We start from the raw sequence: 17850 nt of genomic DNA on the forward strand, positions 1-17850 counted from the left end.
CAGCTTCCATCTTATCCTGGTTTAAAATATATAGTTTATTCTGGTTTAAAATATATATAATTTTCAGCTTCCATCTTATCCTGGTTTAAAATATATAGTTTATTCTGGTTTAAAATATATATAATTTTCAGCTTCCATCTTATCCTGGTTTAAAATATATAGTTTATTCTGGTTTAAAATATATAGTTCTCAGCTTGCATTTTATCCCGGTTTAAAATATATAGTTTATCCGGGTTTAAAATATATAGTTCTCTCTTTTCCTCTCACTTCCTCTTGTTTCCCCTCTTGTTTCCGCTCATTTCCTCTTATTTGCCCTCTCACTTCCTTTCATTTGTTCTCTCTTTCCCCCTCATTTCCTCTTATTTGCCCTCTCACGTCCTTTCGTTTGCCATCTCTCTTCCTCTCATTTCCCCTCTTTTGCTCTCACTTCCTCTCGCTTCCTTTCATTTGCCCTCTCACTTCCTCTCGTTTCCTTTCATTTGCCCTCTCACTTCCTCTCATTTGTTCTCTCTTTCCCCCTCATTTCCTCTTATTTGCCCTCTCACTTCCTTTCATTTGCCCTCTCACTTCCTCTCATTTGCCCTCTTTTCCTCCTTCTTTGCCCTCTCACTTCCTTTCATTTGCCCTCTCACTTCCTCTCGCTTCCTTTCATTTGCCCTCTCACTTCCTCTCGTTTCCTTTCATTTGCCCTCTCACTTCCTCTCATTTGTTCTCTCTTTCCCCCTCATTTCCTCTTATTTGCCCTCTCACGTCCTTTCGTTTGCCATCTCGCTTCCTCTCATTTGCCCTCTTTTCCTCTCACTTCCTCTCGCTTCCTTTCATTTGCCCTCTCACTTCCTCTCGCTTCCTTTCATTTGCCCTCTCACTTCCTCTCGTTTCCTTTCATTTGCCCTCTCACTTCCTCTCATTTGTTCTCTCTTTCCCCCTCATTTCCTCTTATTTGCCCTCTCACGTACTTTCGTTTGCCATCTCGCTTCCTCTCATTTGCCCTCTTTTCCTCTCACTTCCTCTCGCGGAAAGGAAGAGGAAAAGAGAGGGCAAATGAAAGGAAGTGAGGGGAAACAAGAGGAAATGAGGGGAAACGGGAGGAAACGAGAGGGCAAAGGAGAAGGCAAATGAAAGGACATGAAAGGGCAAATAAGAGGAAATGAGGGGAAATGAAAGGAAGTGAGAGGGCAAATAAGAGGAAATGAGGGGGAAAGAGAGAACAAATGAAAGGAAGTGAGAGGGCAAATGAAAGGAAGTGAGGGGAAATGAGAGGGAGAGGGCAAATGAAAGGAAGTGAGGGGAAATGAGAGGGAGAGGGCAAATGAAAGGAAGTGAGGGGAAATGAGAGGAAGTGAGAGGGCAAAGGAGAAGGCAAATGAAAGGACATGAAAGGGCAAATAAGAGGAAATGAGGGGATGTGAGATGGCAAATGAAAGGAAGTGAGAGGGCAAATGAAAGGAAGCGAGAGGAAGTGAGAGGAAAAGAGGGCAAATGAGAGGAAGTGAGAGGGCAAATGAAAGGAAATGAGAGGGCAAATTAAATGAAGTGAGAGGAAAAGAGGGCAAATGAGGAAGTGAGAGGGCAAGTAAGAAGAAATGAGAGGACAAACGAAAGGAAGTGAGGGGAAACGAGGAAGCGGGAGGAAACGAGAGGGCAAAGGAGAAGGCAAATGAAAGGACATGAAAGGGCAAATAAGAGGAAATGAGGGGAAATGAAAGGAAGTGAGAGGGCAAATAAGAGGAAATGAGGGGGAAAGAGAGAACAAATGAAAGGAAGTGAGAGGGCAAATGAAAGGAAGTGAGGGGAAATGAGAGGAAGTGAGAGGGCAAATGAAAGGAAGTGGAAGGGCAAATGAAAGGAAGTGAGGGCAAATGAGAGGAAGTGGGAGGGCAAATGAGAGGAAGTGAGAGGAAGTGAGAGGAAAAGAGGGCAAATGAGAGGAAGTGAGAGGGCAAATGAAAGGAAACGAGAGGAAGTGAGATGGCAAATGAAAGGAAGTGAGGGAAAATGAGAGGAAGTGAGAGGGCAAATGAAAGGAAGTGAGAGGAAAAGAGGGCAAATGAGAGGAAGTGAGAGGGCAAATGAAAGGAAGTGAGGGGAAACAGGAGGAAGTAAGAGAAAAAGAGAGCCAATCGATGGCAGGACCTCCATATTTTGATGGAGAAATGGATGGTAGGACCTCCAGATTTTGATGGAGAAATCTATGGTAGGACCTCCAGATTTTGATGGAGAACCTCTTTGAAATTGATGGTAGGACCTCCAGATTTTGATGGAGAAATCTATGGTAGGACCTCCAGATTTTGATGGAGAACCTCTTTGAAATTGATGGTAGGACCTCCATCTTTTGATGGAGAAATCTATGGTAGGACCTCCATCTTTTGACCCCAGACCCTCTTTCACTTCCAGACCATGGATCTCTCCGGGGTGAAGGTCCTGGAGACGGCGGAGGACATCCAAGAGCGGCGCCAGCAGGTCTTGGACCGCTACCACCGCTTCAAGGAGCTCTCCACCCTTCGCCGCCAGAAGTTGGAGGACTCCTACCGCTTCCAGTTCTTCCAGCGCGACGCCGACGAGTTGGAGAAGTGGATCCAGGAGAAGCTCCAGGTGGCCTCGGACGAGAGCTACAAGGATCCCACCAACCTGCAGGTGAGGGGTCCCAGGGGTCATCTAGTCTGACCCACCAGAGTGCCGGAATCAGGAGCGAGAATTCAAGAATCTTGACTGGGATCTATTATGGGATCTTGCTTATGGGATCTTGACTGGGGTCTATTATGGGATCTTGCCTGGGATCTATTATGGGATCTTGATTCTCAAATTATGGGATCTGGACAGGGAATTATAGAGTCTTTGAGCTGGAAGGGATCCATGGGTCATCTAGTCTGACCCACCAGAATGCCGGAATCTCGAGCGAGAATTTGAGGATCTCGACTGGGATCTATTATGGCACCTTGATTATGGGGTCTCGACTGGGATCTATTATGGCACCTTGATTATTGGATCTCAACTGGGATCTAATATGGGATCTGGACGGAGAGATCCAGGGTGGTTGAGCTGGAAGGGATCCCTGGGTCCTCTAGTCTGACCCACCAGAAGGCAGAGATCTGGAGCGAGAATGGGAGAATCTCGACGGATCTATTATGGGATCTCGACTGGGATCTATTATGGGATCTGGACAGAGAATTAGAGAGTCCTTGAGCTGGAAGGGATCCATGGGTCATCTAGACTGACCCACCAGAATGCAGAAATCGAGCGAGAATTGGAGAATCTCGACTGGGATCTATTATGGGATCTTGATTCTCAAATTATGGGATCTGGACGGAGAATTAGAGAGTCCTTGAGCTGGAAGGGATCCATGGGTCATCTAGTCTGACCCACCACAGTGCAGGAATCTCTTTCTCAGTTGAGATTCTAGAGTTCTCAGTTGAGGTTCTATAATTCCCGGTCGAGATTCCGTAATTCTAGGTCGAGATTCTATCATTCTTGGTCCAAATTCTATGATTTTCGGTCAAAAATCCATAATTTGCAGTCGAGATTCCCTAATTCTCGGTTGAGATCCTATTTCTCACTTGAGAGTCTATAGTTCTCAGTTGAGATTCTATAATTCTCAATCTCGAGTGAAAATTAATCTCGACTGAGAATTATAGAATCTCGACTGAGAATTCTGGAATCTTGACTGAAAATCATAGAATTTCGACCAAGATTTATAGAATCTCGACTGAGAATTCTGGAATCTTGACCGAAAATCATAGAATTTCGACCAAGAATAATAGAATCTCGACCGAGAATAATGACATCTCAAATGAGAATTATAGAATCTCAAATGAGAATTATAGATTCTCAGCTGAGAATTACAGAATCTCAACTGAGAATTATGGAGTCTCAACTGAGATTTATAGAATCTCGACCAAGAATTATGGAATCTTGACCAAGAAGTATGGAATTTTGACCTAAAATCATAGAATTTTGACCAAGAATTACAGAATATCGAGCTAGAATTAAAGAATCTCAACTGAGAATCTTAGAATTTTGACTAATTACAGAATCTCGACTGAGATTTATAGAATCTCGACTGAGAATTTTGGAATCTCGACTGAAAATTATGTAATCTCAACCAATAATTCTAGAATCTCAACTAAGCATTCCAGAATCTCAACTGAGAATTCCAGAATCTTGACCGAGAATTCCAGAATCTCGACTGAGAATTACGGAATCTCAACTGAGAATTATAGAATCTCGACCGAGAATTATTGAATTTGGACTGAGAATTATGGAATCTCGACTGAGAATTATTGAATCTCAACTGGGATTTATAGAATCTCCAATGAGAAATAGAATCTCAACCGAGAATTATTGAATTTGGACTGAGAATTATGGAATCTCGACTGAGAATTATTGAATCTCAACCGAATCTTCACTGAGAATTATGGAATTTTGACCAAGAATTATAGAATCTCGACCGAGAATTATAGAATCTTGATTGAGAATTATGGAATCTTGACTGAGAATTATAGAATCTCGATTGAGTATCATAGAATTTTGACCAAGAATTATAGAATCTCAACTGAGATTTATAGAATCTCAACTGAGAACTATAGAATCTCAACTGAGATTTATTGAATCTCGACTGAGATTTATGGAATCTCAACTGAGATTTATAGAATCTCAACTGAGATTTATAGAATCTCAACTGAGATTTATAGAATCTCAACCGAGAATTATGGAATTTTGACCGAAAATCATAGAATTTTGACCAAGAATTATGGAATTTTGACTGAGAATTCTAGAATCTCAACCGAAAATTATAGAATCTTGACCAAAAATTATGGAATCTCAACCAAGAATTATAGAATCTCAACCGATAATTCTAGAATCTTAACTGAGAATTCTAGAATCTCAACTAAGCATTCCAGAATCTCAACCGTGAATTATGGAATATCAACTTAGAATTATGGAATCTTGACCGAGAATTATAGAATTTTGACCAAAAATCATAGAATTTTGACCAAAATTATGGAATTTTGACCAAGAATTATGGAATTTTGACCAAAATCATAGAATTTTGATCAAAATTATGGGATTTTGCCCAAAAATTATAGAATCTCGACCGCGAATCATATCCCTTGAGTCTCACGGGACCCCGCGGTCATCTAGTCTGACCCGCCCAATCTCTGCCCCCTTTTCCAGGGCAAGTTGCAGAAACACCAAGCCTTTGAGGCCGAGGTCCAAGCCAACGCGGGCGCCATTGTCAAACTGGACGAGACTGGGAACCAGATGATGAACGAGGGGCACTTCGCCAGCGAAACCATCCGGGTGAGGATTTGACCCCGTTTCCCCCCCAATTTTGAGTGGTTTTGCCCCAAAACGTCGGGTCGGGTGGTACAAGGAGGTGGGGTCAGGGAGGGAGAGGAGGCGGAGTCAGAGAGGCGGATTCAGGGAAGGTGGAGGCGGAGTCAGGGAGGGAGAGGAGGCGGAGTCCGGGAAGGAGAGGCGGGGCCAGGGAAGGAGAAGAGGTGGAGTCAGGGAATGAGAGGCGGGGCCAGGGAGGGAGAGGAGGCGGAGTCAGGCAAGGAGAGGAGGCGGAGTCAGGCAAGGAGAGGAGTCGGAGGGAGGAGGTGGAGTCAGGGAGGGAAAGGAGGTGGAGTCAGGGAGAGGCGGAGTCAGGGAGGGAGGAGGGGGAGTCAGGGAGGGGGAGGAGGGGGAGTCAGAGAGGCGGGGCCAGGGAAGCAGAAGAGGTGGAGTCAGGGAAGGAGAGGCGGGGCCAGGGAGGGAGAGGAGGTGGAGTCAGGCAAGGAGAGGAGTCAGGGAGGGAAAGGAGGTGGAGTCAGAGAGGCGGAGTCAGGGAGGGAGGAGGTGGAGTCAGGTAGAGAGAGGAGGTGGAGTCAGGGAAGGAGAGGAGTCAGGGAGGGAAAGGAGGTGGAGTCAGGGAGAGGCGGAGTCAGGGAGGGAGGAGGTGGAGTCAGGGAGGGAGAGGAGTCAGGGAGGGAAAGGAGGTGGAGTCAGGGAGAGGCGGAGTCAGGGAGGGAGGAGGTGGAGTCAGGGAAGGAGAGGAGACAGGGAGGGAAAGGAGGCGGAGTCAGGGAGGGTGGAGGTGGAGTCAGGGAAGGAGGAGTCAGGGAGAGGAGGCGGAGTCAGGGAAGGAGAGGAGTCAGAGAGGGAGAGGAGGCGGAGTCAGGGAAGGAGAGGAGTCAGGGAGGGAGAGGAGGCAGAGTCAGGGAAGGAGAGGAGTCAGGGAGGGAAAGGAGGTGGAGTCAGGGCGGGAGAGGAGGCGGAGTCTGGGAAGGAGAGGCAGGGCCAAGGAAGGAGAAGAGGTGGAGTCAGGGAATGAGAGGCGGGGCCAGGGAGGGAGAGGAGGCGGAGTCAGGCAAGGAGAGGAGTCAGGGAGGGAAAGGAGGTGGAGTCAGGGAGAGGCGGAGTCAGGGAGGGAGGAGGTGGAGTCAGGTAGGGAGAGGAGGTGGAGTCAGGGAAGGAGAGGAGTCAGGGAGGGAAAGGAGGTGGAGTCAGGGAAGGAGGAGTCAGGGAGGGAAAGGAGGTGGAGTCAGGGAAGGAGAGGAGTCAGGGAGGGAGAGGAGGCAGAGTCAGGGAAGGAGGAGTCAGGGAGGGAAAGGAGGTGGAGTCAGGGAGAGGCGGAGTCAGGGAGGGAGGAGGTGGAGTCAGGGAGGGGGAGGAGGGGGAGTCAGAGAGGCGGATTCAGGGAAGGTGGAGGCGGAGTCAGGGAGGGAGAGGAGGCGGAGTCAGGGAAGGAGAGGAGTCAGGGAGGGAGAGGAGGTGGAGTCAGGGAGGGAGAGGAGTCAGGGAGGGAAAGGAGGTGGAGTCCGGGAGAGGCGGAGTCAGGGAGGGAGGAGGTGGAGTCAGGTAGGGAGAGGAGGTGGAGTCAGGGAAAGAGAGGAGTCAGGTAGGGAGAGGAGCCGGAGTCAGGGAAGGAGAGGAGCCAGAGAGGGAGAGGAGGCGGAGTCAGGGAGGGTGGAGGCGGAGTCAGGGAAGGAGAGGAGTCAGGGAGGGAAAGGAGGTGGAGTCAGGGAGGGAGGGAAAGGAGGCGGAGTCAGGGAGGGTGGAGGCGGAGTCAGGGAAGGAGAGGAGTCAGGGAGGGAAAGGAGGTGGAGTCAGTGAGAGGCGGAGTCAGGGAGGGAGGAGGTGGAGTCAGGGAAGGAGGAGTCAGAGAGGGAGAGGAGGCGGAGTCAGGGAAGGAGAGGAGTCAGTGAGGGAGAGGAGGCGGAGTCAGGGAAGGAGAGGAGTCAGGGAGGGAGAGGACGTGGAGTCGGGATGAGAGGCGGGGCCAAGAAGGAGAGGAGTCAGGGAGGGAAAGGAGGTGGAGTCAGGGAGAGGCGGAGTCAGGGAGGAGGTGGAGTCAGGGAGGGGGAGGAGGGGGAGTCAGAGAGGCGGATTCTGGGAAGGTGGAGGCGGAGTCAGGGAGGGAGAGGAGGCGGAGTCAGGGAAGGAGAGGAGTCAGGGAGGGAGAGGAGGTGGAGTCAGGGAGAGGCGGAGTCAGGGAATGAGAGGCGGGGCCAGGAAGGAGAGGAGGTGGGGTCAGGGAGGGAGAGGAGGTGGAGTCAGGGAATGAGAGGCAGGGCCAGGAAGGGAGGAGGCGGAGTCAGGGAGGGAAAGGAGGCGGAGTCAGGGAGGGAAGAGGAGGTGGAGTCAGGGAATGAGAGGAGTCTGGGAGGGAGAGGAGGTGGAGTCAGGGAAGGAGAGGCGGGGCCAGGAAGGGAGGAGGCGGAGTCAGGGAGGGAAAGGAGGTGGAGTCAGGGATAGGCGGAGTCAGGGAGGGAGAGGAGGTGGCGTCAGGGAGGGAGAGGAGGTGGAGTCAGGGAGGCGGATTCAGGGAGGGAGAGGAGGTGGGGTCAGGGAATGAGAGGCGGGGCCCGGAAGGGAGGAGGCGGAGTCAGGGAGGGAAAGGAGGTGGAGTCAGGGAGAGACGGAGTCAGGGAGGGAGAGGTGAGTCAGGGAATGAGAGGAGTCTGGGAGGGAGAGGAGGTGGAGTCAGGGAAGGAGAGGCGGGGCCAGGAAGGGAGGAGGCGGAGTCAGGGAGGGAAAGGAGGTGGAGTCAGGGATAGGCGGAGTCAGGGAGGGAGAGGAGGTGGCGTCAGGGAATGAGAGGCGGGGCCAGGAAGGAGAGGAGGTGGGGTCAGGGAGGGAGAGGAGGTGGAGTCAGGGAATGAGAGGCGGGGCCAGGAAGGAGAGGAGGTGGGGTCAGGGAGGGAAAGGAGGTGGAGTCAACGAATGAGAGGCGGGGCCAGGAAGGGAGGAGGCGGAGTCAGGGAGGGAAAGGAGGTGGAGTCGGGAATGAGAGGCGGGGCCAGGAAGGAGAGGAGGTGGGATCAGGGAGGGAAAGGAGGCGGAGTCAGGGAGGGAGAGGAGGCGGAGTCAGGGAATGATAGACGGGGCCAGGAAGGGAGGAGGCGGAGTCAGGGAGGGAAAGGAGGTGGAGTCAGGGAATGAGAGGCAGGGCCAGGAAGGGAGGAGGCGGAGTCAGGGAAGGAGAGGAGGCGGAGTCAGGCAAGGAGAGGAGTCAGGGAGGGAAAGGAGGTGGAGTCAGGGAGGGAGAGGAGGTGGAGTCAGGGAATGAGAGGCGGAGTCAGGGAGGGAGGAGGTGGAGTCAGGGAAGGAGGTGGAGTCAGGGAGGGAAAGGAGGCGGAGTCAGGGAAGGAGAGGAGTCTGGGAGGGAGAGGAGGTGGAGTCAGGGAATGAGAGGCGGGGCCAGGAAGGGAGGAGGCGGGGTCAGGGAGGGAAAGGAGGTGGAGTCAGGGATAGGCGGAGTCAGGGAGGGAGAGGAGTCAGGGAGGGAGAGGAGGCGGAGTCAGGGAAGGAGAGGAAGGGGAGTCAGTTTTTTATAGGAAGGCCCCAAGATTGTAGAATTTTCGTTTTTTTAGGAGGACCCCAAAACACTGCCGACTTTTCCCTTTTCTCGCGAGGAATCCTACTCGGATTAAGGGGATTTTCCTTAAAAAGAAGGGAAACATTGACAGCTACGCCCCAAAATCGCTTTTTTTATTTATTCCCTGAGCCTTTAAATTTTTTCCGCAGGCCCTGATCCTCTTGGGAAAATTCAGATTTAGGATTGTTACCTTCTATGGGGTCCGGGAAATTCAGATTTAGCCTTGTTCGGGGCGGCGATTGCTATGGGGTCCATTTGCTGGGGTCTCCTGCGCTGCACCGCTACAACTCCCATAATCCCTGGGCACACACATATATACACTCATATATATATATATACACGGACACACACACACACATATATAGACATACACACACATATATATACAAATATATATATACACACATATATATACACTACACATATATGCGCACACATATACATAAACACACATACACACAAACACATATATATACACACACATATATATATATACACTACACACACACATATATATACATACACACATATACGTACACACACACATACACACACACACATATATATACACATATATATACACTACAGACAGATATACACACACATATACGTACACACACATACACACACATATATATATATACACACACACATATATGCATACACACACACATATATACACACACACACACACATATATATATATATATATACACTACACACACATATATGCAACACATATACACACACATATACACACACACACACATACACACACACACATATATACACACACACACATATATGCATACACACACATATATATACACACACACACATATATATATATATACACTACACACACATATATGCAACACATATACACACACATATATATATACGCATACATATATACACACACATATACACACACACATATATATACACACACACACATATATACACACACACACATACACATACACACACACACTTATATATATATACACACTACACACATGTATATATATATATATATATACACTACACACACACATGTATATACTACATACACATATATGCACACACATATACATACACACATATATATACACACATATATATACACTACACACAGATATACACACACATATACATACACATACACACACACGTGTATATATATATATATATATATATATACTACACACACATATATGCACACACATACACACGCGCACACACATATACACATACATATATACACACACACATATATGCACTGCACAACATATATACACACACACACACGCACACACGTATATATACTCTGCACACAAACACATATATATATATATATACACACACACATACACGCGCACACATGTATATACACACATACACACATATATATACACTACACACACACAGATATACACACACATATATATACACACACATATATATACACACACACACACATATATATATACACACCCACTCTCTCTCTCTCTCTCTCTCTCACACACACACACACACACACACACACACATATATATGCACACATACACACACACATATATATCTACACATATATACACACACACACATACACACACACACACACATACACACACACACACACACACACACACTGCACACACACATATACACACACCCATGTTAATGCTAAGTCTGAATTTCCAGGGCCCGGGGATTCTGGGAGTTGTAGTTTCCCCAATGCCGCGAATTTTGGGGGGTGTCCTGCTCGGCTCGGCCCCCCTAACCTGTTGCGTTTCGGCGCCCCAGTCTTTCACGCCCTACCGGACGGCCCAGCGCCCCATCGTCACCGTCGTCCAAGTGGGGGCGCACCTGCGCGTAGGTGGAGCGTTGCCTCCGTGTGAGGGTGCCAGCCTGGCTTTTCCTGGAATGCCCTCTCGTTTGGTTTGGTTTGCCCGTTTCCTCTCGTTTGCCCGTTTCCTTTTGTTTGCCCTCTCGTTTCCTCTCGTTTGCCCTCTCGTTTTGTTTGGTTTGCCCGTTTCCTCCCGTTTGCCCGTTTCCTTTTGTTTGCCCTCTCGTTTCCTCTCGTTTGCCCTCTCGTTTCCTCTCGTTTGCCCTCTCGTTTTGTTTGGTTTGCCTGTTTCCTCGCATTTGCCCGTTTCCTTTTGTTTGCCCTCTCGTTTGGTTTGGTTTGCCCGTTTCCTCTCGTTTGCCCGTTTCCTCTCGTTTGCCCTCTTGTTTCCTCTCGTTTGCCCTCTCGTTTTGTTTGGTTTGCCCGTTTCCTCTCGTTTGCCCGTTTTCTTTTGTTTGCCCTCTCGTTTCCCCTCGTTTGCCCTCTCGTTTGGTTTGGTTTGCCCGTTTCCTCTCGTTTGCCCGTTTCCTTTTGTTTGCCCTCTCGTTTTCTCTCGTTTGTCCTCTTTTCCTCTCGTTTCCCCTCATTTCCTTTCGTTTGCTCTCACTTCCTTTCGTTTGCTCTCCTTTCCCCCTCCTTTTCCTCTTCTTTGCCCCCTCACGTCCTTTCACTTGCCTTCACTTCGTTTTACTTGTCCTTTCTTTTCGTCTTATTTGCCCTCTCGTTTCCTTTCATTTGCCCTCTTTTCTTTGCTCTCATTTCCTCTCGTTTCCTCTTATTTACCCTCTCACTTCCTTTCCTTTGCCCTCTCTTCCTCTCGTTTCCCCTCATTTCCTTTCCTTTGCCCTCTCTTTTCCTCTCCTTCCCCTCCTTCCCTCTTATTTCTCTCTTTTCCTGTCCTTTCCCCTCCTTTGCCCTCTCTTTCCCTTGTCCTTTCTTTTCCTCTTATTTGCCCTCTCTTTTCCTCTTGCTTTCCCTCACTTCCTTTCATTTGCCCTCTTGTTTCCCCTCACTTCCTCTTTTTTGCCCTCTCAATTCCTCTCGTTTCCCCTCATTTCCTCTCATTTCCTTTCATTTCCCCTCATTTCCTCTCACTTCCATTCATTTGCCCTCTCACTTCCTCTCCTTTCCCCTCTTTTCCTCTCCTCTCCTTTCCCTTCACTTCTTTTCATTTTCCCTCTTGCTTCCCCTCATTTCCTTTCATTTCCTCTCTCTTTTCTTCTCATCTCTTTTTGCCCTCTCACTTCCTTTCATTTGTCCTCTCATTTCCCCTCATTTCCTCTTTTTACCCTCTCACTTCCTTTCATTTCCCCTCATTTCCTCTTTTTTACCTTCTCACTTCCTCTCGTTTTCCCTCATTTTCTCTTATTTGCCCTCTCTTTTCCTCTTGCTTCCCCTCTTTTCCTCTTTGCTCGCTCACTTCCTTTCACTTGCCCTTTTTTTCCCTCTTCTTTGCTCTCTCACTTTCTCTCGCTTCCCCTCACTTCCTTTCATTTCCCCTCTCTTTTCCTCTTTGTTTTCTCTTTCATTTTTCCTCATTTCCTCTTCTTTGCCCTCTCACTTCCCCTCACTTCCTCTCCTTTCCCCTCTCACTTCCTTTCATTTGCCCTCTCGCTTCCCCTCGCTTCCTTTCATTTCCCCTCTCTTTTCCTCTTTTCCTCCTATTTCCTATTTTCCCTTTCATTTGCTCTCTCACTTCCTCTTGCTTCCCCTCTCACTTCCTCTCCTTTCCCCTCACTTCCTTTCCTTTGCCGTCTCGTTTTCTCTCATTTCCTCTTGTGTGCAGTCTCACGTCCTTTTGTTTGCCCATTCCTTTTTCTTCCTTGATTGATCGATTGATCGACTGATTGATTGATTGGTAGATTGATTGAGAGCCGCCATTTTCTCCTGGAAAAGACCCGGGAAAAGGGGGTCAGACTCCTCCAAGCCCAGAAACTCGTGCAATACCTTTGATTTTCCTTGTCTTTCCTTCTTTTTTTCCTTCTATTTGCCTCCCTTCCTCTTCCTTGCTCTGATTTCCTTTCATTTGCCTTCTTTTTCCCTCTTATTTGTCCTCACTTTTCCTCATATTTGCTCTCACTTCATTTTCCCTCTTGTTTCCTCTCTTTTCCTTTCCCTTGCTCTCTTTTCCTCTTGTTTCCCCTCATTTCCTTTCATTTCTCCTCTTGTTTCCTCTTATTTACCCTCTCATTTCCTTTCCTTTGACCTCTCACTTCCTTTCATTTGTCCTCTCGCTTCCCCTTTCCTTTCATTTTTTCTCTTTTCCTCTCATTTCCTTTCATTTGCCCTCTTTCCCCCCTCTCTTTTCTTCTTCATTGCTCTCTCACTTCCTTTCATTTTTCCTCTTTTCCTCTTCTCTGCCCTCTCACTTCCTCTCCTTTTCCCCCTTGTTTCCTTTCACTTGCCCTCTTCTTTCCCCTCACTTCCTTTCATTTGTCCTCTCTTTTCCTCTCATTTCCTATTTGCCCTCTCACTTCCTATCACTTCCTTTCATTTCCCCTCTTTTTTCCTCTTTGTTTTCTCACTTCCTTTCATTTTTCCTCATTTCCTCTCGCTTCCCCTCATTTCCTATCATTTGCCCTCTCACTTCCTCTTATTTGCCCTCTCACTTCCTTTCATTTGCCCTCCCTTTTCCTCTCACTTCCTCTTATTTGCCCTCTCACTTCCTCTTATTTGCCCTCTCACTTCCTTTCATTTGCCCTCCCTTTTCCTCTCACTTCCTCTTATTTGCCCTCTCACTTCCTCTTATTTGCCCTCTCACTTCCTTTCATTTGCCCTCCCTTTTCCTCTCACTTCCTCTTATTTGCCCTCTCACTTCCTTCCACTTGCCCTCTCACTTCCTTCCACTTGTCCTTTCTTTTCCTTTCTTTTCCTCTTTTTTGCCCTCTCACTTCCTCTCGCTTCCCCTCCTTTCCTTTCCCCTCTCACTTCCTTCCATTTCCTTTTTTTCCCCTCTCTACTTCCGCTCGATTGATGGACGCCTTTGATTTCCAACCAGCCAATGTGCATGCTCCATTGATTGATTGATCGATTGATTGACTGACGGCCGCCATTTCCTCCCTTCCAGACCCGGATGCAGGAACTCCACCGCTTGTGGGAACTCCTCCTGGAAAAGACCCGGGAAAAGGGCGTCAAACTCCTCCAAGCCCAGAAACTTTTATTTTCCCTGTCTTTTCTTCTTCTTTTCCGTCTATTTGCCCTCCTTTCCTCTTACTTGTTCTCACTTCCTTTCATTTGCCCTCTCACTTTCTCTCCTTTCCCCTCATTTCCTTTCATTTGTCCTCTTCTTTCCTCTTATTTGCCCTCTCACTTCCTTTCATTTCCCCTCTCTTTTCCTCTTCTTTTTCTCCCTTCCTCTCCTTCCTTTTCCCTCACTTCCTCTCCTTTCCCCTCACTTCCTTTCCTTTGCCCTCTCTTTTCCTCTCCTTTCCCCTCACTTCCTTTCATTTCCCCTCTCTTTTCCTCTTCTTTTTCTCACTTCCTTTCATTTGCCCTCACATCCTCTCCTTTCCCCCCACTTCCTTTCATTTGCCCTCTCACTTCCTTTCATTTGCCCTCTTGCTTCCCCTCACTTCCTTTCATTTCCTCTCTTTTCCTCTCATTTGCACTCTTACTTCCTCTCATTTCCTCTTATTTCCCCGTACTTTTCCTCTTATTTCCCCTCTCTTTTCCTCTTATTTCCCCTCTCTTTTCCTCTTCCTCTGCCCTCTCACTTCCTCTCATTTGCCCCCTCTTTTCCCCTCATTTGCCCCCTCTTTTCCCCTCATTTCCTCTTATTTGCCCTCTCACTTCCTTTCCTTTGCCCTCTCTTTTCCTCTCGTTTTCCCTCATTTTCTCTTTTTTGCCTTTCACTTCCTTTCATTTTTCCTCTTCTTTGTTTTCTCACTTCCTTTCCTTTCCCCTCTCTTTTCCTCTCACTTCCTCTCATTTCCTATTTGCCTTTTCATTTGCCCTCTCACTTCCTTTCCTTTCCCCTCTCTATTCCTCTTATTTGCCCTCTCACTTCCTTTCATTTCCTCTCTCTTTTCCTCTCATTTCCTCTTATTTCCCCTCTCTTTTCCTCTTATTTCCCCTCTCTTTTCCTCTTCCTCTGCCCTCTCACTTCCCCTCATTTGCCCCCTCTTTTCCCCTCATTTCCTCTTATTTGCCCTCTCACTTCCTTTCCTTTGCCCTCTCTTTTCCTCTCCTTTTCCCTCATTTTCTCTTTTTTGCCTTTCACTTCCTTTCATTTTTTCCTCTTTTCCTCTTCTTTGTTTTCTCACTTCCTTTCCTTTCCCCTCTCTTTTCCTCTCGTTTTCCCTCATTTTCTCTTTTTTGCCTTTCACTTCCTTTCATTTTTCCTCTTTTCCTCTTCTTTGTTTTCTCACTTCCTTTCCTTTCCCCTCTCTTTTCCTCTCACTTCCTCTCATTTCCTATTTGCCCTTTCATTTGCCCTCTCACTTCTTTCCTTTCCCCTCTCGTTTCCTCTTGTTTGCACTCTCACTTCCTTTCCTTTGCCCTCTCTTTTCCTCTCGTTTTCCCTCGTTTTCTGTTTTTTGCCTTTCACTTCCTTTCATTTTTCCTCTTTTCCTCTTCTTTGTTTTCTCACTTCCTTTCATTTCCTCTCTCTTTTCCTCTCATTTCCTCTTATTTCCCCTCTCTTTTCCTCTTATTTCCCCTCTCTTTTCCTCTTCCTCTGCCCTCTCACTTCCTCTCATTTGCCCCCTCTTTTCCCCTCATTTCCTCTTATTTGCCCTCTCACTTCCTTTCCTTTCCCCTCTCTTTTCCTCTCGTTTCCCCTCATTTTCTCTTTTTTGCCTTTCCCTTCCTTTCATTTTTCCTCTTTTCCTCTTCTTTGTTTTCTCACTTCCTTTCCTTTCCCCTCTCTTTTTCCTCTCACTTCCTCTCATTTCCTATTTGACCTTTCATTTGCCCTTTCACTTCCTTTCATTTTTCCTCTTTTCCTCTTCTTTGTTTTCTCACTTCCTTTCATTTCCTCTCTCTTTTCCTCTCATTTCCTCTTATTTCCCCTCTCTTTTCCTCTTATTTCCCCTCTCTTTTCCTCTTCCTCTGCCCTCTCACTTCCTCTCATTTGCCTCCTCTTTTCCCCTCATTTCCTCTTATTTGCCCTCTCACTTCCTTTCCTTTCCCCTCTCTTTTCCTCTCGTTTTCCCTCACTTCCTTTCATTTCCCCTCTCTTTTCCTCTTCTTTTTCTCACTTCCTTTCATTTGCCCTCACATCCTCTCCTTTCCCCTCACTTCCTTTCATTTGCCCTCTCACTTCCTTTCATTTGCCCTCTTGCTTCCCCTCACTTCCTTTCATTTCCTCTCTTTTCCTCTCATTTGCACTCTTACTTCCTCTCATTTCCTCTTATTTCCCCGTTCTTTTCCTCTTATTTCCCTCTCTTTTCCTCTTATTTCCCCTCTCTTTTCCTCTTCCTCTGCCCTCTCACTTCCTCTCATTTGCCCCCTCTTTTCCCCTCATTTGCCCCCTCTTTTCCCCTCATTTCCTCTTATTTGCCCTCTCACTTCCTTTTCTTTGCCCTCTCTTTTCCTCTCGTTTTCCCTCATTTTCTCTTTTTTGCCTTTCGCTTCCTTTCATTTTTCCTCTTTTCCTCCTCTTTGTTTTCTCACTTCCTTTCCTTTCCCCTCTCTTTTCCTCTCACTTCCTCTCATTTCCCATTTGCCCTTTCATTTGCCCTCTCACTTCCTTTCCTTTCCCCTCTCTTTTCCTCTCATTTCCCATTTGCCCTTTCATTTGCCCTCTCACTTCCTTTCCTTTCCCCTCTCGTTTCCTCTTGTTTGCACTCTCACGTCCTTTTCTTTGCCCTCTCCTGTTTTTTCCTTGATTGATTGAACGATTGATCGGCCGACCGATTGATTGATTGATTGATTGACGGCCGCCGTTTCCTCCCTTCCAGACCCGGATGCAGGAACTCCACCGCTTGTGGGAACTCCTCCTGGAAAAGACCCGGGAAAAGGGGGTCAAACTCCTCCAGGCCCAGAAACTCGTCCAATACTTGCGGGAATGCGAGGACGTCATGGACTGGATCAATGACAAGGTATTGGCGATCGATCGATCCCTCGATTTTATATACACACACACACATATATACAGACACACAAATATACACGCACATGCACACGCACACATTTAGACAGACACACATATATATACATATATACACAAGCACACATATACACATGGTCATATAAACACACACAAACATATGTATATGTACACACACACATACACACATATAGATATACGTACGTACACACACGCATATGCACAAGCATATATATATACACACACACAAACATATATGCGCTCACATATATATACACGCACATGCATATATACACACACATTTTCACACACACATATATACACAAGCACAAACATCTATATACACTCACACGCATATATACATATATATATATATACACACAAACACACAAACATATGCACACACACACACATATACACACACACACATATATACACACACAAACATATATATATATACACACATATTTATACACAGACGCATACATATGTACACACACATATATATACACACACACAAACATATATACATATATATATATATACATATATATATATACAAACACACAAACATACACACACACACATATACACACACACACACATTTATACACAAACACATACACATATACACACACACATATACACACCTATACACACACACACACACACACACACATATATACACAAACATATATATATACACAAACACACAAACATATACACACACACACACACACTCACACACACTCACATATACACACACACACACACACAATTTATACACAAACACACATATACACACACACACATATTCACACCTATATACACACACACACACACACACATATATACACACACACAAACATATATATATACACACACAGAGACACACTCACATATATACACACACATTTATACACAAACACATACACATATACACACACATATACACGCACACACATATACACACACGCACACACACATATATACACAAACACACATTTATACACAAACACATACACATATACACACACACACATATACACACCTATATACACACACACTCTTACACACACATATATACAC

The 17850-nt window shown here is 46.6% G+C and overlaps 1 protein-coding gene, 1 long non-coding RNA gene and 1 pseudogene across 3 annotated transcripts in view; all 3 read left to right on the top strand.

Annotated features, from left to right (window-relative positions):
• Nucleotides 1-17850, top strand: part of LOC308467697 (inositol polyphosphate 5-phosphatase OCRL-like) — a 552529-nt pseudogene that overhangs the window by 167909 nt on the left and 366770 nt on the right. The window lies entirely within an intron of this gene.
• LOC308467666 (spectrin alpha chain, non-erythrocytic 1-like) overlaps nucleotides 1-17850 on the top strand; it is a gene marked incomplete at its 3' end in the record, with an annotated part of 42231 nt that overhangs the window by 11386 nt on the left and 12995 nt on the right. Inside the window, exons 2-4 of the mRNA XM_080989386.1 lie at nucleotides 2395-2634; nucleotides 5173-5298; nucleotides 16613-16753. Of these exons, the coding sequence (XP_080845512.1) occupies nucleotides 2398-2634; nucleotides 5173-5298; nucleotides 16613-16753 (504 nt within the window). The 5' untranslated portion in view covers nucleotides 2395-2397. The remainder of the gene's footprint in view (nucleotides 1-2394; nucleotides 2635-5172; nucleotides 5299-16612; nucleotides 16754-17850) is intronic.
• LOC308467605 lies at nucleotides 1202-1963 on the top strand. The gene is made up of 3 exons (XR_013981248.1): nucleotides 1202-1243; nucleotides 1317-1359; nucleotides 1654-1963. It is a non-coding gene; the product is annotated as an uncharacterized lncRNA (long non-coding RNA).

This window comes from Podarcis pityusensis (assembly GCF_964106645.2).
Source record: "Podarcis pityusensis genome assembly, chromosome: W".
Taxonomy (NCBI): domain Eukaryota; kingdom Metazoa; phylum Chordata; class Lepidosauria; order Squamata; family Lacertidae; genus Podarcis; species Podarcis pityusensis.